Here is a 25,299-nt window from a genome sequence, read left to right as displayed (position 1 = left end):
GTATCGGTTTCTTTGCTAGCACGTAGCTGCGGTCGCTAGCTTATGAAATGTATCGGGTGTGGCGAGTCCTGGCGAATTATGAAAATGATATTTTGTTTTTTCTTTTAGTTGGTGTTAGAGTTGTATTTGTTTGATGTAAAAATGGCTTCGATGATGTTGTAGCCCTGTTTCTGCAGTTTCTCTAAAACTATAACATAATTATATTCGTTCTTCATAAGTGCCTTGTCTTTAGCTTTGTACGCCAGCTCTGCACATTTGCGTCCAAATGGGGGACCCTCGGGCTAACAGCGACCGCAGCAATGTTTAAATAACTCACTATTGTTGACTACTGTTTCCATGGCAACAACAAATGTAACTCTGAGAACATCCCTACAGGGAGATTATTATTATTATTATTATTATTATATATTACGATATATTTGGAGTTGAGAGCTACTATTATTGAACTCTTAAACTATTTAAACTTAAGGTGTGTTAGTGGGACGAGCAGCTTCAAAATAACTTCTAACACTAACTTATAACAACACAGCTGCTTCCCTTATTAATAACTATGTATGCACTTTTATGCATTACAGGTTTCCTAAAGTTGCCATTTTCTTAATATGTTTAATGTATTTATCCCCATGTAGATTCAATGTGGAACTTGTACAAGATGGTTTCACACGCAGTGCCTTGGAATGACAGCAGCACAACTACCAAACAAAGATACCCCTTGGTATTGTATGTTACTTACAGATGATAGTAGTCACCAATTTTTTTATTTTTTCATATAAAAATTACGATTTTTGATTTATTTATTAATAATTTACAGGAAGATGTGTTGTAGTTATTCAAGGAGTATTTGTTTTGCCACATTTATTTTTCCTTTTTCTTTAAATTGTACTGTATCAAACTTATTGAAATGCTTTTACAGCACAACAATGTATGTGTATATTCTTTCTTGAAGATTAAATGAGTGAACTACTTATGATGGTTCTTATCTTGATGTATGTGGTACTATGTTTTTATTCATGACAAATACACAATACAAAACTTAGGTTCACAATTGCACTAGTTTGACCAAATCACTGATACTTGGAATCGTCACCAGAGAGAGAATTTGACAGCAGCTGTCAAAAGTGATTTTGGTCACACTACACTATACAACAGTAAAGTTATTGAAAATAATTTCCAATAATAATTCACTAAAATTGATTAAAAACATATTTTACCAAAATAACAGTTGCAGTACAACAAGGAGGAGCCCATTGGTGTATGAAGTGATTTTGGTCACACGACAGTATATAACAGTAGAGTTATTGAATATTATTTCCAATAATAATTCACTAAAATGTATTAAAAACATATTTTATCCAAATAACAGTTGTAGTACAACAAGGAGAAGCCCATTGATGTGTGAAGTGATTTTGTTTGCAATACATTGCATGACAGTGAAGTTATTGAATATTGTTATATTGTTGTATGTATTTTTCGCATTGCACTTTGTAGACGGTCCCTGCGCACTCGTCTCGCAGCTGGCCGCTCATTGAGACCAATGCTGTTTGTGCAGCTCGGAAGAGCCCGAAAGACGGCCCGTTTTAATTAAATTAATGTTGTAGCTTGTTGTGTACCTCACTACGGTTGCAGGGAGGTATCGTTTGTATTTTAGCAACGTTTCACTAGCGATTTATTGAACTGGGAAATCCGAATCTTTGACTATCTTTCCAACTTGACCTAAGTCTAAAGGTTTTATATGTTACAGGACCAGTAGATGGCGGCATGCACCTTAAATGTTGGTTTCTAACCCGCCATTAAATTGAAGAAGAAGAAAAAGTAGACGAAGAAGAAGCTTTATTCACCCTTGTTCGTGTCGTTTACGTTTGCAAACTCTACAAACAGTTAGCTAATATATTGTATGTGGTCGTGTATATGAAAAATACAAAAAGAAAAAGAAAAGTAGCTTTATGCTTAAACAAACATGCTAGCTTAGCTACCCGCTTAGCTCAAATCAAACTAAAAGCGTTTCTCGAATGCTTTACGTTACTTGCTAAATATTAGCTTAATGGCAGACAGTTGGAACACGGATACCGGTGAAGCTGTGTATCGGTCCCGGGATGCTGTCAAGAACTTGAGAATACGGTAAGTAAACCGGAACATTAGCTTATCTGCTAAAAACTCGTGATAATTTTCATATTGGATGATCGCTGCTCTCAAGTGGAAGCCGGTGTTTCAGTTTATCAAGCGACCGTGTTAACTGGAGACTTTCAGCCGAACGCGTCTGTGGTTGTCATAGTTACGACAGCTGTTGAAAATAGGAAGACGAGGACAGCTGTGGTAACTACGACAACCACAGACGCGTTCGGCTGAGAGACGCCAGTTAAGAGTGTCGCCTGATAAACCGAAACACCTGTAATACTGTGTGCATGATTGGTAACCTTAATACTTAAAGTTCCGCAGTGGTGGAATTCACTCAAGTACTTAAGTACACATTCGATGTTCTTGTACTTTACTTGAGTATTACCATTTTATGCAACTTTAAACTACATTGTTCTGCAGCAGTAAAATACAACATACACATTAATGCAATCCAGAAACATAACGTATAATGGTGGTGAGTTTTCCCAGCCATAGGACACGTTATTTGATCACCGTATATATTTGTCGTCGTCCCCCTCCCCCCCATTACTTTAGAGTGCGTCTAGAGAGGGTGACCTCCACAGCAGCCCTCTCTAAGCACCTGCAGCAGCAAGTTCTGTCCCAGCAAGACAGAGGAGCCATTGAGCTGGAGACCCTCACCTCACAAGGCCACACAGGTACAAACATTTGTATTCTGGGAGAAGGACTGATGGGGAAATTGATGGTCAGTCTGGACAGTTAAGAGTTCTCACTTGTCCATATCAAACTCCTCAGAACTTGTTGGTTTTATACTCATCTGAACTATTGCTGGCAACTGATAGCGAGTACTTTTCGTGATGAAATGTGCCTCTTACTCAAAACACAGTATGTCTTGACTGTATGACTTGAATGCAACAGATATTGTGTAGAACTTGTATTAAATCACATGTCTTAGGGTAACAACCTGACATTTCTGTTACTCTGTCACCAGCTGACAATGAGGAGGAGTTGGAGGTGGGCTGGCAGGAGAAACTCTTCAGTCAGGTAGCACTTTTGAGAGTAAATGCTAATTTTGCTGTTATTGCATTAAACCCCACCTCCTCACCTTCACGCCTCTCTGTCTGTCGTCCCAGTATGAGATGGAGCTGTTCCAGAGCGAGGCAGCATGTCAGACCCCTCTGGATCGTCAGTACCATGCAGAAGTCAAGGCCCTGAACAAGGCCAAGGGCCGACGTAATCGCAGGATTTTCACATACACTGATCATGACCGCTACACCAGCTGTCTTCCATTCCACCAACTGGTAGGTTATACTGTAGCCTACAATGTCAACACAATCACCCAATAATTCACGTTACAGCGTTTGATTTTCAGACATTTTTCACATATTTCTTGGACATTTTCCACTATTTTTTTTCACATATTACGAATACTTTTTGGATATTTTTCAAAAGATTTTTGTCCAAGCCCATTGGTACCTCCGATCACTTAGAAAAGTTGATGGCTCTGACAAACAGAGGGATTTTATTTTATTCTGTTTTTCATTTTAGTGAGGATCTTTATATTTGTGATAACTGTGTAATAACAGTAAGATTTACGTGTTTGACACCTCGGAGTTACACACAAACAAGTTAGTGCTGTCAGTCCAAGAGGATTCTACTATTCTTGTCTGTAAATGTGTTTGTAAGCAGCTTGTTGTTTTTTGGATCCTGAAAGCAGAATTCCACTGACTTATTGACCACAACCAAATCCAGCCCCACATTCCTGGCTGAAAGGATGGCCAGCGTGCGACACAGACGGCAGGACAGACGCACCATGTAAGTGAAGCACCAGCTCACTTATTTAAACAGATTTATAACCCAGATTGTCTTCCATGGGGGAATTCAGTTTGCTGATTCTCAAAATGCATGTAATAAGATTCTCCCCTTATAAATAAGTTTCTGTCTGGGTAATGTACACTATGTGCATTCAATTGTGCAAATACAATGCAATTAATCAAAAAGATTTCATTCAAATGATGCTTATTAATCCTCAAAGACAGTACATGTAATGTTTGTTACAGTCATGTGATAGGATGGTCTGGCGTATTTTGCAGGGATTGTGGTGTCCCCAAGTCAAAGATCGTCAACTGGGAGCCCACAGCGGAGTTTGTGAAGAGCAGTCATGTGGTGAATAACGCCATGCAGACCATGCATATCATGGGAGACATGGCCCCACCTGGAAGGTAAGACCTCATTTCCATTCAGTTCAATCTTGAGGATTTTGACTTGCAGCACGGAGAAAACAGACCCATCCATTAGTGTCACCTGCGATCTATATTATTCTGGTTAAACTAATTCTGCCCCTTTGGACGGAAGTCTTGCAGCTCAGAAATGAAAAAAGAAGACAAGGAAATGTTTGTTATTTGCAGGTTTCATCTGTGAATGTTGTGTGGTTCAGTTGTGGTTTTTCTCTCTGTGTATTTTCTTTCTCAGGCTGGGCCAGAAAGAGAATGAATATTTGCTGGTAACCATAAAAACAGACGGCAGTGGAACAGTCATCGTAAAGCCTGACTTCAACAAAGACAAAGAGCCTTACAGGCAAGTTCACAACATGACAGGAGACTGTTTGTGGCAGTAGTGATGAATCATACCAACGTGTTTTAAAATAACGTTGTGAACAGCAAGGAAAGTTGAAGTTGCACTGTGAGTTTTTAGCCACACACTAAAACATTAAAGGGATGCATGTTTTTGGACTAATTAAACAAAAACCTGTGTGTGTGTGTGTGTGTGTGTGTGTGTGTGTGTGTGTTGTTGTGCAGGATTGTAACAGCGGGGGAGAAAAGAGAAGTTTGGCGCCTCACTCTTGAGAATGTGTGCACCACCATGCAACCAGAGGAAAAGGAGAGGGAGCAGAACATGTACAAAGATGTGAGTTCACCTCCATCATGTTTCCTTTAGGAGAGCTTTTAATGTTTGTGTTGATATTACTGATTATGGAGTCAAACAACACGTCTTTCCTCTGACTCTAGCTGTACGTACGGCACAAGGAGTACCTCAATAGCCTTGTCGGACAAGACTTTGAAATGGTAAGTATACCACTGGACCCCTCAGCCTAATATTTTTGTTCTCATTATGACCGCATGCTCAAGAACTTGTTGTGGTTACCGTGATTCACATTTTTTGACTGTTTTATACCGTCATTACCTGCTGACTCCTCACTCCTTTGGAGCAAAATGCAGTTCCGGCGAACCGGCTAGGCTAAAAACAAGCCGTACCACGTCTGTTACAGGCCACATTTTGGCTTTTGTCGTGGCTCAAGAACTGACATCCATAGAAAAGTTTAATCCCATTTTCAACTAGGGTACCTGCAGATTAATTCCATACCCAATATGTTATGATCCCCTAAAGTAAGACATGATACGAGATGAATAAATCACCTCTTTTGTTATCTTCGCTGCCGTCTTGTCTGTAAGGGAGCCGGGTGGGACAATCGAGTGAGATTTAACGGTTCTTTGTGGGATGGGAGAAGGAGATCTGTTCTCTACAGAATGCACTTTTCTAGTTGGAGCTGAATCTGATCTGAAAATAGGGATCAGTGCCTTTCATAGCCTCCCAGAGGTTCACAGTTACATATTCAAATAGCTTGTTTAGTCCGAGCAACAGTCCAAAACACAAAAGATGTTCAATTTACCGTCGTATATGAGAACAAAAAGCAGCAAATCATCACATTTCAGAAGCTTGAACCAACACGTTTGACATCTTTGTTCAAAAATGATCTTAAAAGATAGGTAAAATATTAACATTAGACATAAAACAACATGTTAAACAAGCTAATTAACAATGTTTATGGTGGTCTGTTTGGCAAAGGCTTTTCACTTACTGTATGTCTCTCCCTTAGCCTCCGATAGGTATTCTGCGTTACCTGATGAATGGAGAGATAGGTGAGAAGGAAAGCTGCCATCACTACTGTATATATTCACTGTATATATTTCTATAACGCCTGTCATTGGCACTTAAATCTCCTTCTTCTTCTCTTTTACCCAGTCTCAGCCAAGGGCTTTGAATATGATAACTTATACATCCACTTCTTCATGGAACTGCCGAACAGTAAGTCACATATGGTATATGATACAATTTACATCGTGACACTTAGGTATGTTGAAACCTTTTTAAATCACTTAAACTAAATCCCGCTTGTATATCTTGTTTGTTTAAGATTGGTCCAGCTTGCCGCTTCAGTCTCTCTCAGGGGTAACGCAGACGTGCCGGGCCAGAACATTAGGGAAGGTGTGTGTATACTCCACAAGCGACTGGAGAACAGCTTCAGGGCCTGGCAGCGGAGATTTCTTAAACTCCTTAATATTCTTTCTGCCAACAGGAAAACGTAGCGTTCTTCAGTTACCCCTTCAGCTTTGAGGCTTTCTACATGTGTGAAAAGGAGAGCGAGGGTCAGTGTCAGCCATGGATTATTGTGTTTAAAGAATTTGGCTCATGCATTAGTTAGATTTAAGAGATGAGACTGATGCATGAGTTTCCTCCTTCTTTCAGAGTCAATTCCCCAGTGGCCAGTGATCTACTTCAAGGTTCTTTCTCTGGACTCCTGGCAGCGCTTTCGAACTGAAGGCTACGGCTATCTGCTCTTTCCTGCCATGCCGGGTATGCTGTGTGTACACTGTCACAAGTTGTTGGGTTAAAAATTGGGGCGGCATTATCTTTGGTCTTATTTTCCCATATTTCACTTTTTGTGGTTGCCAGGAAAACATACAGTAACATGTCACACGTGGAGACCCCTCCAGACGGGGACCGTCTCTGCACTGAGGCGCTTCTTCATCGGAGGGTCTCCGGAGCTTGAAGACCACAGCTATGTCAGAATACCAGGGACCTTCAAGGTAGGCCCAAACCTCTGATGAAGAGCAAATATCATAGTATCTCTTTAAATCACATTTAAAGGTAGTCCGTGGAGTTTTCTTGTCAATAAACACAGCTCTGGTTATGTTTACTTTTTGCGATACGAACCGTCGATGTGATTAAGTATACACTTTATGTATACAGAAGAATGTTGTTGTTTTTGTTCATACTTTCATATATACCTGTAGGGAGAGAGGCTGAGTCGCTTTGGCTTTTGCACTGAAACCACAGGAAGTGTCACCTTTAATCTGCACTGCATCCAGCAAGCCAGGTAAGAACACCTTGAATATGTCAGTATGTGCACAGACTGTCTTTGATATATTTCATTCATCATCATCACTTATCATACTATTACATGTTTTAATTTCCTGTACAGTTGCTGTGTAGTGTGGTTCAGTGTGTGTTGTTTGTGTTTCAGGGCATTTGTTGATGCCACCATGTTGAAGAAGAGGAGGCAGAAGGTTTTTGACCAGCTGGGAGGATTTAGTCAACAAGGAGCTGTTTGCACCATCCTTGGTAAAAACATTCACTCAGAATGACTTATTTAGGATCTGGAGGATTAGTTTGAAGGCTAAGTTGTGTGAGAAATCAGCTCTTCAGGTCCAGTGGAGCCAAAATATCTATAAAATAAACAGCATGATGAACAGAAGCTCTATTATTTTAGACCTACTTTGTGTGAAATGAAAGGACGGACATTAACAAGCAAATATAGTTTGTCTTCATTTATTAACAATTTGTTTTTACTTTTTTTACAGTGTAGTTTTACTATTTTCAATACATCTTTGTTTTTGTTCCTCTGCCAGAGGCCTTCCAGAGGGCCAGGAAAAAGATGCAAGAGGCCCGAGAAAGTCTTCCCAGAGACCTCGTACACACCACCTCCCAACTTCAGGTCGAATGAATCCTCTGCGGTCATCTAACTGTCATTTTATTAAATATATAAAAAAACATCCAAATGGCTGACATCTACTATGTAGAATTGTTGCCACATTACCAGCAATTAAGAGTTGCCGTTTCAAATATTGCACATTTACTGATGGGACCATGATGTACTGTAACGAGCTAGAGAGAAGAAAACGGTTTCTTATTGCTATTTATTCTTTGTAAAGAAATGTGTGTGTATGGGTAATAACTTCGGTAAATATGGAATATATTTGGTAATGAATAAGGAGCAAAGCCAATATGCCTACTAAGTCTGGTACCCCCATACATTGTATTGTTTGTACTGTCACTGTTTGTCTTGGATTTGAGTAAATAGTATTTTTTCAGAGTTATTGATGCAGTGATGCTAATGTAGCAGAAAATAAAATACTTTGGATTTAATATTTTCCATTGTTTATTTCAAACATTAGAACCATATTTGCGGTGAAACAAATGTTTTTTGTATGAACTATAACCACCATGTATTTTTCTCTCATTATTATTATTATTATTCATTCAAATTTCATACTCTTTGTATATGCTAAGTACTTAATATACAAACAGTCACAATAGCACTGTTCTTAAGTTACTTCAACTTCTACTCCACTACATCTTGATTGTGCTTTTTACTTCACTACATTTTTTTGATAACTTTAGTTACTTTACAGATTCAGAATAGTAATACAAATATAATCAACTGATACATATAATGTATTATTGATAAAACTACCCAGCAGTATATAAAGTAGTTGAAATTAGCCCCACCGTTGCCAGCTGTAACATTAGTAATTCACTTTTGTTAAAAATCTTGGTGTGATTTTTGACAGTTCCTTCAAATTGAATAAACAAATTAGTTCAGCCTTTTCAAGTTAGGACTTTACTTTGGCTAAAAGTCTTATCTCTTGCTCAGAGAGAGATAGGGAGTTATTAATGGTTTTATTACCTCTTGGTCAGACATCTGTAATTCTTTGTATGTGGGTGTGGGGCAGTTTGTACAAAGTGCAGCTCCTCGTCATCTCACTGGGAAAAGGAAACCGGATCACATATCACCCGTACTGGCCTCCCTCCACTAGCTTCCTGTTCGTTTCAGGTTGATTTTAAGATTTTAAATGCACCACCTTATATGGCAGAACTCTTGCATCCTTATACTCCAGTTAGAGCACTTGGGTCATTTAATCAAATGCTCCAGGATGTCCCCAGAACTACACAAGACACAAAAACAAAGGCGATTGAGAAATGGCCTTCGTATGTTTGAGAAAACAAAGGGTTTAACAGACAGTCCACTGTTGCCATAAACATTATTCTAGTTCCCACTCTGTCAGTCAGGACATCATTCTGATCCCAACCAAGACTCTCCTCTCGTGCTGCGTTCACTGCTGTGGGCATTTGCCGTGCAGTAACCAGTAACGTCTAAAATACGTTGTATTTAAGTGGAAAACCCAAATCTCAATTTGCATATATGTCTTGCAGATATTTATTTCCCTTGTGAACGTAGACGACAATGGAACTGATCGATCTGTCCACATGCAGTCCATTATTGGTGCAAAGCATTGGATCGGTCGAAATAGACGCCCGATTTAAGAGGGAAGTTATCCAGTTTCCGATGACGGTAAACGCACCATCCCCTTCCCGATTCTCCATCTTCCTCAACCTGGCAAAGGAAGGGACCAAACCTGCGTCTTGCACTCCACATTTCACCGCGGACATAAACTTGAATCAGGTATCTGAATTATTTCATAGTCCAACATTTATCTATAACGGTGTTCCTATCTTTGTGTGTGATTTCCGATCAGTCAGCTGAGCAGTACATCAGGTTAACGTTAACAACATAGCTCCCTGTCAGCAATGGAAGCTGGGCCCTGCTGATCACTTTTCCTGTTTCGATGTCAGATTTAATATCATTACAAGTCACACCAGAGTGGGAGAAAGTTCGCCCAAATAATGCTGCATACATCGGAGTTGTAACGTTTTGCTAACTAGCATCGCTCTTCCAGGGGTAGTGTTAGCGCCGATCGTGTAACGCTACCTGGTAACGTTACACTTCACGTTAGCATGCAGCAAGCTAACGTTAGCAATTAATAGTAACGTTATAACGTTCGCTATCTTGACGTTGAAGAGAGGTCAAACCATAGGCAGTCGTTTGTCACGCCCAGTGCTGTATCGGAAATGTCACGACTGATTTGGGTTTAGCGTGAATTTCACAAGGGAATGGATGACATTGACGTTAACGTTACAGTTAACGTTACAGTTAATGCTAAAGCTATGGGATTTATATAGATGTAGCGTTAGCTAAATTACGTTTACAAGCTAGCGATAGCTAGGACCTCTATTAGAACTGACACATGAACCCATGTTGTCATGCATTGACATTAAAACAGAACCAAAACACCACCGTATACTTTCATTTTCTGTGTTGCACGCTATTTCTGGTCTGTTTACCGGAACGAATGTGCAGATATAGACAACCTGATGTTGACATAATGTTAAACTACATGGCCAAAAGTATGTGGACACTAGTGGTGGAAAAAGTACTCAGACATGTTACTTGAGTAAAAGTAACAATACTACACTGGAAATACTCTATTATAAGTTTAAGTCCAGCATTCAAAGTAAGAAAAGTATTAGCTTCAAAAGTACTAAAATGAACAGAAGGCTTCTCATTATGCAGACTGGACCATTTCAGAATCATATACTGTAATAATGTATATCACTGGCTTATCATTATTAATGCTTTGATGTGTAAGCATCACTTATCTTGCAACTGGTATCATTATCCAATAGTTGATTTGTGTTTTGTTATGTATTAATACTCTGTTACATACTGTTATGTATGAATCAGCGAAGTAACTAATGTTTTCAAATACGTATATCAAATTAAAAAAGTACAATATTTGCCTTCACAATGAAGTGAAATAGAAGTATAAAGTAGCATGGAATTAAAATATTCATGTAAAGTACTTCAAACTTACAAGTCAGCTTGAGCAAATGTACTTGGTTACATTCCACCTCCGATGGACAGCTGAACACTTTACCCATACGTGATTGTTGATTATCTCATTACAAAACCATGGTCATTTATATGCTGCTATAATAAGAGCTTCCACTCTTCTGGAATATATACTGTGGAACCTGCCAGGGATCACTTGCTCCCACTTCGCTCTAACAGTGTTAGTGAGGTTGGGACCTGATATTGGTTGATTAGGCCTTCGGTGGGTCTATGCAGGCCAGTCAGATTCTTCCACACCAAAATGTATAGATCTTGGTTTGTGAACAGGACATTGTCATGTAGAAACAGGAAATGCTCCTCACCAAACGTTTCCACAAAGTTGGAAACACTCATTGTGTGCTGCTATAGTTTTAAGGTTTCCCTTCTGTGGAAATTAGCCCACATAATACAAAAACAGCCCCATATTATTATTCCCTGTCCACTAAGCTAAATAGTCAGCACAGTGCATCCAAGCAGGAAGGGCACTCCTGGTATCTGCCAAATACAAATTGGTTGTCAGACCGCCACATAGTGAAGCCTGGTTCATCTCTGCAGATATGTTGTTTCCACAGCTCCACTGTCACGTGGTGCTGTGCTTTACACCAATCCAATGAACATTTGGCACTGTGCATTGGGATTTTAGGCTTGTGTGCCTCCGCTCCGCCCTGGAGAACCATGTCATGAAGCTGCCAATAAACAGTGCTGACGTTGCTTCCTGAGGCAGTTTGAAACTCGTGAGTTGACTGTTGCAACCCCCGAAATTTGAAATAATTCACAATGCACTTGGCGGCCGTGTGCTGCGGCCTTGTGTGACCTGACCTACCGCCTCATGGGAGGAACTGGTGTTGCTCCCAGACATTTCCACTTCACACTGACGGCACTTACAGCTGACTGGGGGCAAATCTAGCAGGGCAGAAGTCTGACTTGTGGGAAAGATGGTATCTTGTGACAGTGCCACGATGAAATTCACTGAGCTCTGCAGTTAAACCTGTTCTCTGTTTGTTACTGGAGATTACATGGCTCTGTTTTATATTTCTTTTAATGCAACCAAATAAATATCCAGGGAGAAATCTTGTGCAAATGGTGAAAGGGAATCACTGATGCAGATTTTGCCGATGGCGTAATGCGGTGTGTTTCTTCTGTACAGACTTAAAGGACCACAATCATGACGGACTCCAAATATTTCACAACAAACAAAAAAGGTGAGTCAGACATCATTTTATTTCTCAGCGGCTGACATTACATTCAAACTGTGCTGCTGCCAACACATGTTGTGATTGATCTCACAGGGGAGATCTTTGAACTGAAGGCAGAGCTGAACAATGAGAAGAAGGAGAAGAGAAAAGAGGCGGTGAAGAAGGTCATCGCTGCCATGACTGTTGGCAAGGATGTCAGGTATTTCTGGAAATTTAAACTGTCTGGTTTATGTTAATTAGCAACCCACTGTTGTATACCAAGCAAGTCAAAACACGGCCAGACTACAATCACTACTTATCACATACTTCTAGCTTGAGTTTATCTTGAAGATTAGGAGAACCAGCCCAACAAACTTCTGAAAGTTTAGGGTGACTTTTTTATCACATTGCTCATGATGTAAACTATATGATGACAGAAAAACAGCCTTGAAAGCCTCATATTGTAATGTCTGACTGAGGCCTCTACGCTTTGCTGTCAGTTCTTTGTTTCCAGATGTGGTGAACTGCATGCAGACCGACAACCTGGAACTGAAGAAGTTGGTCTACCTCTACTTGATGAACTACGCCAAGAGCCAGCCTGACATGGCCATCATGGCCGTCAACAGCTTCGTCAAGGCAAGTCCCTAAATTCACTTGTTTCTTCAACTGCATATGATACTGCCGGGGTATCTGAAGCTGTGACTTCATCCACACCAAGACAGATGAATCCCTGTTCACTCTCAGATGAGAGAGCAGCCTTTTCAGATTCATACATTCTAGACGGCGCTTTTGAAAAGCTCATTTTTTGGGTCACAGAAATTTCTCATCTGAGGTTGCTTTGTCAATCAATGATGAAAATAATCATGTTTTTTTGCCCTATTTGTCGTGCTGTTTAGAGAAGTGTTTTCAAGGTTAGACAAGTCACAAACTTCACATTCTCTGGAAATGTCAGGCAATTGTGGAAAATTTATATAAATATTATTGACATAGAATGAACATGGACATGTCTTTTACAGGATGATGGTAGTATGTACACTTATGTTTCTATCGTTACTACATTATAATATTCTTTAATTTCTCTGACTGTGTCATAGAAAGTTATGTAATTTCACTTTTGGGTCAGAGGGGGGATGTGCCTCAGTGAAACCTAAGCTCATTAAAACCACAACTGCCTTTCTTGTCTCGTCCTCCAGGACTGTGAGGATCCCAACCCTCTGATCCGGGCCCTGGCCGTTCGCACCATGGGTTGCATCCGGGTGGACAAGATCACGGAGTACCTGTGTGAGCCGCTGAGAAAATGCCTGAAGGATGAGGACCCATACGTGAGGAAGACGGCGGCCGTTTGTGTGGCGAAACTCCATGACATCAATGCCCAGATGGTGGAGGACCAGGGCTTCCTGGACTCCCTGAGAGATCTCATTGCCGACTCAAATCCCATGGTAGGTGTTGGTTCTTTCCTACCTGTGCTTTATTTTCTTAGTTTGTGTTGTCCTCTTGTGACGTGTTGATTTACAGTGAAGTTGATGAAATCTAAATGGCACAATAACTACAGAGTTATCGTTACACAACACCTCCGTCCTGTAGGTTGTGGCCAACGCGGTTGCTGCGCTGTCTGAGATCAGCGAGTCTCACCCCAACAGCAACCTGCTGGACCTCAATCCCCAGAACATCAACAAGCTGCTGACGGCCCTCAACGAGTGCACCGAGTGGGGGCAGATCTTCATCCTGGACTGCTTGTCCAACTACAACCCCAAGGATGAGCGCGAAGCCCAAAGGTAGCAATCACTCAGGCTGAAGTATGGAATGTAGGCTCCTGCTGACTGGCCATCATAAGTCAGAACTGTGTAACATCAGACATAAGATCAGCACAATCACTACGCCACTCTCCTTTTTTAAAATAATGTCATCCATCCTACAAATCAGTGTTACCCTCCATTTCCCTTATTGACCCTCACCCTTCCTTCCTTCCCTCCTTCACTTTCAAAGCATCTGTGAGCGCGTCACTCCCCGGCTGTCTCATGCCAACTCAGCAGTGGTGCTGTCAGCTGTCAAGGTGCTGATGAAGTTCTTGGAGCTGCTGCCCAAGGACTCCGATTACTACAACACCTTGCTGAAGAAGTTGTCCCCACCGCTGGTCACCTTACTCTCTGGAGAGCCCGAGGTCCAGTACGTGGCTCTGAGGAACATCAACCTCATTGTTCAGAAAAGGTGCGTGATCACAAACGGCAGACAGCTTTGGGAGCTTTCCTCAAATAGAAATTATTGTTTCTTATATTTTGGGTTTTCCCACAGTCTAATGTGTAATATGTTGCTTTGTGCGCAGGCCTGAGATCCTGAAGCAGGAGATCAAGGTGTTCTTTGTCAAATACAACGACCCCATCTATGTGAAACTGGAGAAACTGGACATCATGATCCGCTTGGCCTCTCAGGCCAACATTGCTCAGGTACCTTTTATGGAACTACACAGAAGCTTTGTGAGAGGGATAATCTTCCTACAAAGGGTTTTGCTTCTTGCTAAAGACATCAAATTGGAACAAAACCAATAAAAGTTAATCACAGCTAAAAAAAAAATGTGGCGAACACACAAACTGTATATTACTTTTGTTCTCTGACACTTTCAGGTGCTGGCTGAACTGAAGGAATACGCCACAGAGGTGGACGTTGACTTTGTGCGCAAAGCTGTACGAGCCATCGGACGCTGCGCCATCAAAGTGGAGGTAAGAGATGCTGTCGTTGATGCTGAAGTCTACGCCTAGATATTCATTCTTCCACCTCTTCTCATTTGCATGCGATAATACTTCTGACCACTGCAAAACAAACTGAATGATAAGTCGTGTTATGACTTGACCTTTTCCCCCTAAGTAATGGTGACATGGTGCCTCTGTCCCATTCCTCTGCAGCAATCAGCTGAGCGCTGTGTCAGCACCCTGCTGGACCTGATCCAGACCAAGGTCAACTACGTGGTTCAGGAGGCTATTGTGGTCATCAGGGATATCTTCCGCAAGTACCCAAACAAGTATGTTTCCCACTGAAGCCCTGAGAAGTACTCCACAAATACCAATGAGCACTTTACAAAAACTGATGACCTCTGTATCCCGACAGTAAAGTATTATTCTGACCACTGAGATGCTGGTGTTCTCCAGGTATGAAAGCATCATCGCTACGCTGTGTGAGAATCTGGACTCTCTGGATGAGCCGGACGCTCGTGCTGCCATGATCTGGATCGTTGGCGAGTATGCCGAGAGGATCGATAACGCTGATGAATTGCTGGAGAGCTTCCTCGAGGGCTTCCACGACGAGAGCACCCAGGTGGGTCCATTCGTTTGACGAGCAATTAACTGAAAGCGCACTCGAACGATTTACGAATTGAATCTTAAACAGTTACTGACATCGAGTTCAGCACATTACAATGGAGTAGAGGTGTATGTTCAAGGGTGAACAAGGGAGCTGAGGACTTTTGGGAGGCATTGTACCCTGAAGATAATAGTACTATATGCTTTGATTTACAGGTCCAGCTCACTCTGCTGACTGCCATTGTCAAGCTGTTCCTTAAGAAGCCATCGGAGACTCAGGAGTTGGTGCAGCAGGTCCTCAGCTTGGCCACTCAGGTGAGCAGCGTCTTTTATTCGGGAGAAGTGCAGGTTGACACCAGTTTGATGATGAATTTATTTACTGCTGGATGTTTTTTGTGCTCTTAAAAAAGATATCTGGGTTTTGTTTTTTTGCACAGCTGTAGTCCTTCAAATGTAATTCCTACACTAAATAAATGGGGAAACAAAAAAAACATATTTCACAGCGCGCATGTTGAACTCTCTGCTCCTCTGCAGGACTCCGACAACCCTGACCTGCGTGACAGGGGCTACATTTATTGGCGCCTGTTGTCCACCGACCCCGTGACTGCCAAGGAGGTGGTGTTGTCAGAAAAGCCCCTGATCTCAGAGGAGACGGACCTGATTGAGCCCACCCTGCTGGATGAGCTCATCTGCCACATTGGCTCCCTGGCCTCCGTCTATCACAAACCGCCCAGCGCCTTCGTGGAGGGCAGCCACGGAGTCCACCGCAAACACCTTCCTGTGCAGCACAGCAGGTCAATTGAAAAGCTGTTTTTTTTTTGCTGTGTCATCAGCTTTGTCATTGTTAATGGACGCCATCATGCAGATCTATTACAAAAGTAGTAAATGTCATGCAGGTGACACACAAGAGGGCAACATGTAAGGCAAAAGTGCTGTGTCCCTGAATCAAGGACCTGTCAAAGCTTTGACTTCCTGTCTCTTACCAGTACTCCTGTTTTCTCCTGTGACAGCATTGATACTGGTGAGAGCCCAGTGAGCAGCGGGCCAGCGGCTGCCATGGAGCAGCAACATGTGATCCCCAGCCAGGGGGACCTGCTGGGTGACCTGCTGAACCTGGACCTGGGCCCTCCAGTCAATGTGCCTCAGGTCTCCTCCATGCAGATGGGGGCCGTGGACCTTCTGGGAGGAGGCCTGGACAGTTTGGTGAGCTTGAACGCCCTCACACACACATTTATTTTATCTGTAGAGTGCGGACATTGGCTAAACTTGGCTGAAGACCTAATCAGCATTCTGTGCTTTTTTGCACCAATTAGAGATGTGTATATATATATAGATATATATATAGATATATGAATACAGCCTCTCACCACACATAATCTCTAAAGCTGCCATTTTTTTTATCCCTTTGAAAGGTAAATGCCAAAATATTGGCTTGTGTGTACTCATTGCTCAAGACTTCTTCTCTTTATAGCAGTGAATTTTTTATTATTTTCAATTGAAATTGTTTTCTTGTGATTATAATGTTCATGTAAGTATGCTTGTAATTTAAATTGCTTCATGATCTTTACTTTGAAAACTTAAAATACATCACTAAAAGTTATTTTTTTAATGTTTTAAAATCCGGAATATCTTTGTCCTAAACATGATTGCTTTTCCAACATAGAGCTACATTAAGCCTTGGTGTATTTCCCTCTGTTAATGGTCACTTTTCCTCTTCTTCAAGCCGCTGGACTAACTGGGCTCCTTCTAGCAGATTTTGAAGTCTCATTTTAATGTCTGCCATATCATGCAGAGCTGAAAGTGAGGGCTCCTCTTGATGGGTTGCGGTTGCTAAGAAAGTCTCTGTCTCTGTCTCTGTCTCTGTCTTTGTCTGTGTGTTTGGTCTGTCTGATGTTTGGATGCTGTCTTTGGGGGCCTCTCTTCTCTCCTGTAGCTGGGGGGAGACCTGGGCGGAGGTGTTGGGGGAAGTCCAGCAGTAAGTCAAGCCCTTCTGTTTGGCAGTCTGCCTGTCTGCATGCCCGCTGAATTTAACCCACCACACTCTCACACCAACTTCTTCAAATATTCACCTTGTTTTTAAACCTGGCTTCTTTGTCTCACGCTCATATATTTTCAATTTGAACAGTAGTTCTCAACCTTTTCAAGTTAAGCCCCCCCCCAGAATAATCAGGACGGTGTTCGCAACCCCCCAGTTTGTTTACTTTGAACAGCTAGCACCCAGGTGTTGTTCATTCATTCCATGACCCCCGGACCAACCTGAGGTCTCCTGTCAGAAACTCAGTACAATCTATTCTGAGATGAATTATAACCCTGGAAATGTAATTTAAATCTATTATTGTTAATATGTTATCTTTTTAAAATTTCCCCAGAAATGATCCTTGCCCCCTAGGTTAAAAACCACTGACTTAGAAGACCACACAGATGTTAAGCATGTTTTAGCCAATTTCTGACTTTGAAAAATCATCCCACAATTTTCATTTGCGCTCATCTTGGACCGGACCGGCATACCGAAGTGTACCACTAGGTGTCACACTTGACTCAGCAGCCGCTCCCAAGTGGAACACAATGAGACTGAGAGAGCCAATGAATGAGAGTGTAGAAACAAAAATATAATATCATGTTAATAATGTTGTCATATTGCTAAATTCAATGCAACACAAGTTGGATTTACATCTGTGAAGTTAAAGTAGGCTACTTTTGAATTTGCCAGAATGTGTCTTAATGACAAACACCAGTTTACACAAAATCAATCGGGTTTAAGCGGACCAGACTGGCAAAACTAGAAATTGACCCATGTATGAACTTACTTTGAACATAAATATTTTCAAGCAGGCCATGCGATAGATGATTGTAACTTAGCTTTGTAATTAATGAGCTCAAACACCCAAAACCACAAGTATGCTTCTTTGAATTCACACTCTCTGTCTGGCTTAGGCTGATCGCTTGCTTTAGTTACATTTTTTTAAAGAATATTTTCTTCCTTTGGCATGACTTGAGATGGTCTTTGTGCTTTTATTTGTAGTTTTATTGCAAATTGTCAAGTTGCCAGTGATTCTTTCCAAAATGATGGTTACGTAGATTTTGTGTATGTGTGTGTTTTTTTGTGTGATTTTAGGTGGGACAAAACTTTATCCCCTCATCTGTGCCCAGTACTTTTGCTCCGTCACCTACACCAGCTCCTCAAGCTGTCAGCAGTGGCCTTAACGACTTGTTCGAGCTTTCCACAGGCATGGCCATCACCACTGGAGGCCATATAGCCGCAAAAACCGTGAGTTCACACAACTTCAGAATGGACTTGTGATGGAAAACACACATTCAGTCAACTACAGGTGCAGTGCTCTCAATAACACACAATGCCAACAAAGTAATGTGAGACCCTCCTTGGTGGAGCATTAACCCCCAAAGATGGTGAATGGAACCCAAACAAATTGACTTCCCAGATCTGTTTGCTAGTAGTGAGTGGGTAGAAGACATTAGCAAGTGTCCCAGTATTTAGTAGCCGGATCTATACATGTATTTGATTAAGAAATCTAACGTGTAACGTTACACCAGCGAGACATTTACAAGCATTCAAGTCTGTAGATACTTCATGTACAGAAGGTGAAATATCAGACATAGACTCAGAGTTTTGCTTTTTTGGGCGCTACAAACTTCATCATGTTCGATCAGTCCAGTAGTCAACACGTTTAATAGCTTACAGCGATAGAAATCCATGCCAACCGCCTAAGTTAACACGAGCGACCACAGACGCATTCTCCAGTTAACACGGCCGCTCGTTAAACTGAAAGCCCTGTTGCTTTGAAGATGTTTTGATCCTGTCTGAATTCTGCTGTTACAATATCGATTCTGACAACCAAACGTGCAACAAGCACATATTTTGATGCTGGTAACTAAATGTTTAAAGCTTGATTATTCGTATGGGTGGGTGGGGCAAAACGCCACTACAGTTGGCTTAAGGAACCAGCTCCTATTAAAAAGCTGCACACATTTTGATGCTAAGCTTCCAGTTTCTTTTACCAATGAATGAAGCTTTTGTAGCAGGAGTTTACACACTTTTGAATGCCAGTGTGTGTGTATATACCATCCTAAGAATTGATAACCCTGGTACCTGTTTACCAGGTGTGGCTGCCTGCAGTGAAGGCCAAGGGACTGGAGATCTCTGGAACCTTCTCTCGCCGTCAGGGCCACATGTACATGGACATGACCTTCACCAACAAGGCCCTGCAACACATGACCGACTTCGCTGTCCAGTTCAACAAGAACAGGTCGGTGAGATGATGCACAGAAAAAGTCCTGTTGAACTACGATATTACTACCATCAAATACCATCTTTCTGAAAAGTGTATATTAGACTGCTTTAACTTTTTCTTGGTGTACCACATAAATTGTCTGCTGAGTGTATATTTGATAACTGAAAACAGGTACTGAATGATTTTTGTTAATGTCCCACATGTAGTTTTGGGATGATCCCTACCAGTCCTCTGCCCGTTCACACTCCGCTGATGCCCAGCCAGACTATTGAGGTCTCTTTGCCTATCAACACCATTGGGCCTGTCATGAAGATGGACCCACTCAATAATCTCCAGGTACATAAGCTCTCACTCACCATTTGAACAGCAGTGCAACACATTTAAAAGGCACAGTTTTTCTGTTAATACCCAAAATATCTAACGCTAAAGCTCTATTGTTTACTTGTGCCCAGGTGGCTGTGAAGAACAACATTGACGTCTTCTACTTCAGCGTGCTCATCCCTCTCAACATATTCTTTGTTGAGGATGGGAAAATGGGTATGATTGTGAACCACAACTTTATAAAACGTCATCACATCACAAACAATATCTTCCACAGCCGTTGAAGCCGGATCAAATATATACATACATGATATGCTACATGACTGGCCATTATTTACTTCTGTATGCATCAACCATCTAATATGTTGTGTTTTTTTTGTTTTTTTTCCCCTTCTTCAGAGCGACAGGTGTTCCTGGCTACCTGGAAAGACATCCCTAATGAGAACGAGCTACAGTACCAGATAAAGGAGTGCCACCTCAATGCAGGTAGGCTGAGCAAAAACAAACAAGCATTTATATTTTTTCGGGACAAGTTTTCATCACACCCTGCCAAAACTCTCGATCCCTCAGCGGTCCCCCAGGCCCAACAATGAAAACATTTGTGCACTCATCACAGGACTGACCTCAGATGTACTCAGAACTCATGTCTGGACTGATAACCTACCAGCTCTCTCTTTTTGCCTCCTAACAACTCATTCCAAAGACCTCACCCTTCTCTCTGTGTTTTCTTTCTCCACCCACATGCCTATCTTGGGACATTTCCTCTTCCTCTGTACCTGAAGGACTCTTCCAACTCGCTCATAATTGTGCCGCCCTTATCTTGGCAGCAGGATGGTGGTTGTTCTTAGCACGGTCCAGTGTTGTAAAAAAACCTGGTCAGGTTTACTGAAACCCGAAGGTTGCCAGTCATAGTTCAATAAAACCCTTCCAGTCAATTCCCTTCTAAACCTTTTGCCAGTTTGCTGGTGTGAACATTAGTGTTAGTACCTGTAGTGATTACAGTTCCAGTAGTGATTACAGCCTGGTGTGTGTTCCAAGTGCTTTCACTTTGTTCAGTAATTGAGGTGCGTTAATGACTTAAACCTTGATTCTGGTCTTTGCAGACACGGTATCAGGGAAGCTGCAGAACAACAACATCTTCACCATTGCCAAGAGGAATGTTGAAGGCCAGGACATGCTCTACCAGTCCCTCAAGCTAACCAACGGCATCTGGATCTTGGCTGAGCTCCGCATTCAGCCCGGCAACCCCAACTACACGGTAGAGTATTATTACACTATTGGGCCTTCAGCGGTGCTTTATGCTTGTTTGATGAATATCTGTGTCCAGGTGACATCTACAAGGTTTAATGTAGAATTCCAATGCAGGTCAGTTGGTAAGAAAGGGAAAGAAAATAACACAAAGAATTTCAAGTTTTGGTTGTTGTTATTTTTATTGATCATAATTGAACCTGGACAAACATTTGAGTGATATGTGGTTGTATTTGGTGTAGTACCTGCATGTAGTACATTATAGCTGCATCTCTGATATATAGTGAAATAGGTTTTTAGGTTTTGTATACATATATTTAGTGTTAAATGGCTTTTTAATGTAAAGTAGAATGAGTTCACTTGTAATAAAATTTGCTTTCTAATCGGAACCAGAATTTATTCCACAAAGGACTGCAACAAACATTTATTTATTTCATTTTCGATTTATTTATCAATGCTATTTTTGATTAATAGATTGTTAGTCTATAAAACGACAGAAAGTAGTCAAAATTAATATTCATACTTTCCCAAAGTCCACAGTGACGTCTTCCAACGTCTTGTTTTGTCCTGCCAACAGTCCAAAACCCAAAGACATTCATTTAAATGTGATACATTGTAATTGTAAACATTGAAGAAGGTTCTGTTAACAAAGATTTACAAATGCTCTCCATGGATAAGAAGGCACAGCCTGATGCAAACTGTACATTTGGACAGATGAATTTGGATCAAATATTGACTTTTTCGCCCATATTTGAACGGTGGTTCAAATTGTGTGATAGCTCTAATGACCCATGTGTTTTCTTGGGAAAGGTTTTTGTCACGGAGGGAACTCTTGATGAGGACTCGGAGGTGTTAAGGTTCAACTGACGATCTTTTATTTCCAACAAAAAGGCTCAGGGAAATCCCTGGAAACAAAACCTCTTTTAGCGAGGCAGGAAAAAAAACTAACAAAGCAGAACTAAAAACTCCGATTTAACTCAAAGAGCAGTAAAGTTAAAACGGCAAAAGCCAAACCCAAAATCACTTCGCAAGGAAGGTATAATACTACAAATAAAAAAGCTCTGAATCAACTCAAAGAGCTGAATTATCAAAATGGCAAAATGCAAAACAAAGTCGCTCTTACAGAGGAAACTAGAAACAAGAAACGAGAAACAAGAAACAAGAACGGGATAGACAATACTAAGGCTTGGTCTTGCTGATAGCATGAGGCGGGTGTGCAAGGCAAAAGGACATGACACACTGGCACAGGACAAGGGGAGATGCAGACTATAAGTACACATGAGGGAAGTGGGGGAGCAGGTGGAGACAATCAGGAATCAGGGAAGACAATCAGACTGGTGACACATGAGGAAGGGCAAGGAACCTGAAACGAGAGGAGAGTTAATTTCCAAAATAAAACAGGAAGTCACAAAACAAACGTGGAGACAGGACAAAAACCCAACTTGACATACAGGTGTGACAGTTTTGATTAAATACAGAATCAAATGTGTATAGAACAGTCCATCATTACTGTTTACCCCCTGTGCGATCCTGCAAAACCTTCAAAAGTACAGTAAGCTGTTTCACGACAGATTTGATGAGGCTCTTAAATGAGTGAACGGGTTCTCCTATCGTTACTCTGTGTTCTCTCTCTGTTTCCACAGCTGTCTCTCAAGTGTCGGGCCCCAGAGGTTTCTCAGTACGTCTACCAGACGTACGACTCTGTGCTGAAGACCTGAGCCGCTTCAACACTAAGCAGCTCTGCTTCGTCCTGATGACAAACTGCAGTGTTTTATCATTTTCTGCCATTCGCAGCTAACTGCCAAAACAACGGAATCCAAACAGTAGATGATGGGAGACTAAATAGTCTTGAGTTTCTTCTGAAGTGATCAACAAGGCAAATGTCAGTCAAAAGTACAGCGGGTGTATATTGTGCTGAAGTTGAACAGGACAAACACTGTTGGTGTTTCCATTATTTTGGCAGTTGAAAGCATTATTAAATCCTCTTATTCAAGTCCCCATTTCTATTTTTACCTCCCAGAGAAAACACGTCGACCATTCCATCCTTAACTTAGTGTCTTAATGTTGTAAAGATGTGACTGATGGTGTAACTGTCATGAGTGGGGAAAAAAAAAGTAATCTCCCAAGTTTTCCATGAAGCCAGTTCTTTTTCTCACATTCCTTTTGGATTTGCTTTATTTTTGATATTGACTTTGCTTCAGTTGCACCTACAGACTAATACCAGTGTTGCTTTGTTCCTATTGCCATTCATGTTCGTGACGAGTACCTTCTTATACACAGTCTATGGTAGAAACCCACAATGTGATTGAAGCTGCTAGCATCGGTCCTACAGCAGGTTGTCCTCCTGCAGGTCATAGCTTACAATAACTTCTAGAGACATGCTTATCTAACAAACATACATACATCACAGTGAGCAGCATATGTACTCCTGTGTTTTCCTGTCATGACTTTAAGCACACCGCACAGCTTCTTGTATTTTATGTGATTACTTGCAATTTGCGCAGAGTTTAGATATATGAATTGCTTTTTCCTCCATAAGTATGAAACATTATGAAGTAATTAGAAAAACTTGACATTCCAAACCGTTGGAAAACGAAAATGTAGACCAGAGATAAGTAAGAAATGTAACCAGCAAATCCAGGCATCTACGTGACAAGTGATAAACCACAGAAGCAGGTCCTGTTGAGGTCTTTATTCCAAACATCTTTCCATCAGCCATCCGCGCTGTTTTATTAACACTCCACCCTTTTCACCTCAGCTGCACCTAAATGTCTTCTGAAGATTTAGATCATTTTTTAAGTATGTTTTTTGTTTTGTTCTTGATATTTTAATGGTTAAATTCTTAATGAAAAAAGCTAAAGAAATAAGAAATGTCACATGAAGTAACTTCAATGGACCTGTTCCGCCATAATAAAGCGAATCTTTACTCAATTATAAAGTCATGTAAAGAAACAAACTGTAGTGAGGTGTCTGCAGGAAAGCAAACTGTCAAGAAGCTTCTGGCTGAAAATAACACACTGCACATTTGTTTAAAATGACACAAACCACAGCAACTATTAACACACCAGTGCCACTTTGTTTTAAGAACATTTGTTAGTTCATTTCACATGTCATTTTTTTGTTTTAGCCCCGTTTACTGCAACCACATAGTTGCACACGGCTTTATGCACCGACATTGTCATTCCTATTTATTGTGCATCTACCTCTGTTTGTTTCCTTTTTAACTGGCTTTATTGTTGCGGTAGCTTCAATTCTGTAATGTGCTTTAAATGTTTTCACCTTTCTTTTTGATACCAGTGTTTTTGCTATCTTCATGCCATTGTTGTCGAGCCAGCCTAAACCTGGGGCAAGTCAGGCCTAACCAATCTCACAGGACCAAGCCTTCATGTTTTAATTCCCTAGTGTCAATATAACCCTCTGATGTTGGCTTTGTGCGTGCTAATAGAACATAGGGTGCATACGCTATAAGGCCAAGAGTTGCGCTAGTACAGTGTAGTCAAGTGATGATGTAGTTTATGTAGCTAATGAATTTAAATGTTTTGGTATTACCCTACAAAGGAAATAAAACCTTGCCTCTATCTATTCAACAGAAAAGATGTTTTTTGTGTTGGTGACACCGCATGAGAGTCCACTGTCGATTTTATCTTTTTTCATTTTGGCTTTGCTCCATTTAAAATCTAATCTCCCAACTTCATGTTTCTGTTGTTTTAAGCAGCATCGTCTCTAGCACTCCCACACATTGACGTATATATCCAAATCATTTGCCAGCAACACAGAATGTATGGCGAGAGCTATCATAACATCCTTGCTGTAACCCTGTTGTAAATTATTTGTCATTGTCACAGTACCACATCTTATGTCATTAAACTGCCAAACACATGATGCATCACTGTGTCGACTGTGTTTGTGTGTGTGTGTGTGTGTGTGTGTGTGTGTGTGTGTGTGTGTGTGTGTGTGTGTGTGTGTGTGTGTGTGTGTGTGTATATATAAACAAAGCAGAGGCGGGTCACACTACAGTGGATGATAAGAGAAGCTAGTGAAAATGCTAGATTAATTTGACACCACTACCACACATCACCAGGGACCTGTATTACAAAGCAAGATTAGTCGGTCAGCTGAGTAAAATC

At 41.2% G+C, this 25,299-nt stretch overlaps 2 protein-coding genes across 4 annotated transcripts; both read left to right on the top strand.

Annotated features, from left to right (window-relative positions):
- Window positions 1-1,738: 1,738 nt before the first annotated feature.
- Window positions 1,739-8,301, top strand: mks1 (MKS transition zone complex subunit 1). 2 transcript variants are annotated; one of them, XM_068716440.1, is made up of 18 exons: window positions 1,739-2,118; window positions 2,671-2,792; window positions 3,086-3,138; window positions 3,228-3,395; window positions 3,809-3,909; window positions 4,188-4,316; window positions 4,567-4,671; window positions 4,893-5,001; window positions 5,103-5,159; window positions 5,972-6,014; window positions 6,118-6,180; window positions 6,290-6,360; window positions 6,452-6,521; window positions 6,622-6,729; window positions 6,829-6,962; window positions 7,170-7,252; window positions 7,400-7,497; window positions 7,785-8,301. In XM_068716440.1, the coding sequence occupies exons 1-18, from the start codon at window positions 2,042-2,044 to the stop codon at window positions 7,877-7,879; spliced, it is 1,686 nt and encodes a 561-aa protein (XP_068572541.1). In that variant the 5' UTR covers window positions 1,739-2,041; the 3' UTR covers window positions 7,880-8,301. The 2 variants fall into 2 exon arrangements, with proteins under 2 accessions (XP_068572541.1, XP_068572542.1); XM_068716441.1 differs by having other exon boundaries at window positions 1,740-2,118; window positions 3,812-3,909.
- A 1,227-nt stretch (window positions 8,302-9,528) lies between these two features.
- Window positions 9,529-25,058, top strand: ap2b1 (adaptor related protein complex 2 subunit beta 1). 2 transcript variants are annotated; one of them, XM_068715667.1, is made up of 22 exons: window positions 9,529-9,619; window positions 12,033-12,087; window positions 12,175-12,280; window positions 12,561-12,696; window positions 13,254-13,499; window positions 13,645-13,835; window positions 14,047-14,268; window positions 14,384-14,504; window positions 14,682-14,777; window positions 14,961-15,076; window positions 15,204-15,369; window positions 15,570-15,668; window positions 15,888-16,147; window positions 16,364-16,556; window positions 17,287-17,328; window positions 18,469-18,621; window positions 19,473-19,618; window positions 19,810-19,939; window positions 20,056-20,140; window positions 20,324-20,410; window positions 21,028-21,182; window positions 22,816-25,058. In XM_068715667.1, exons 2-22 carry the CDS (start codon window positions 12,051-12,053, stop codon window positions 22,888-22,890), a joined length of 2,862 nt encoding a protein of 953 aa, XP_068571768.1. In that variant the 5' UTR covers window positions 9,529-9,619; window positions 12,033-12,050; the 3' UTR covers window positions 22,891-25,058. The 2 variants fall into 2 exon arrangements, with proteins under 2 accessions (XP_068571768.1, XP_068571769.1); XM_068715668.1 differs by lacking the exon at window positions 17,287-17,328.
- The last annotated feature ends 241 nt before the right edge of the window (window positions 25,059-25,299 follow it).

This window comes from Cebidichthys violaceus, unplaced genomic scaffold (genome assembly GCF_023349555.1).
Source record: "Cebidichthys violaceus isolate CVI_PGR_0920_01 unplaced genomic scaffold, fCebVio1.0.p SCAF_20, whole genome shotgun sequence".
Lineage (NCBI taxonomy): Eukaryota > Metazoa > Chordata > Actinopteri > Perciformes > Stichaeidae > Cebidichthys > Cebidichthys violaceus.
The sequence above is the reverse complement of the archived record's forward strand: the minus strand, read 5'-3'. Positions and strand labels throughout refer to the sequence as shown.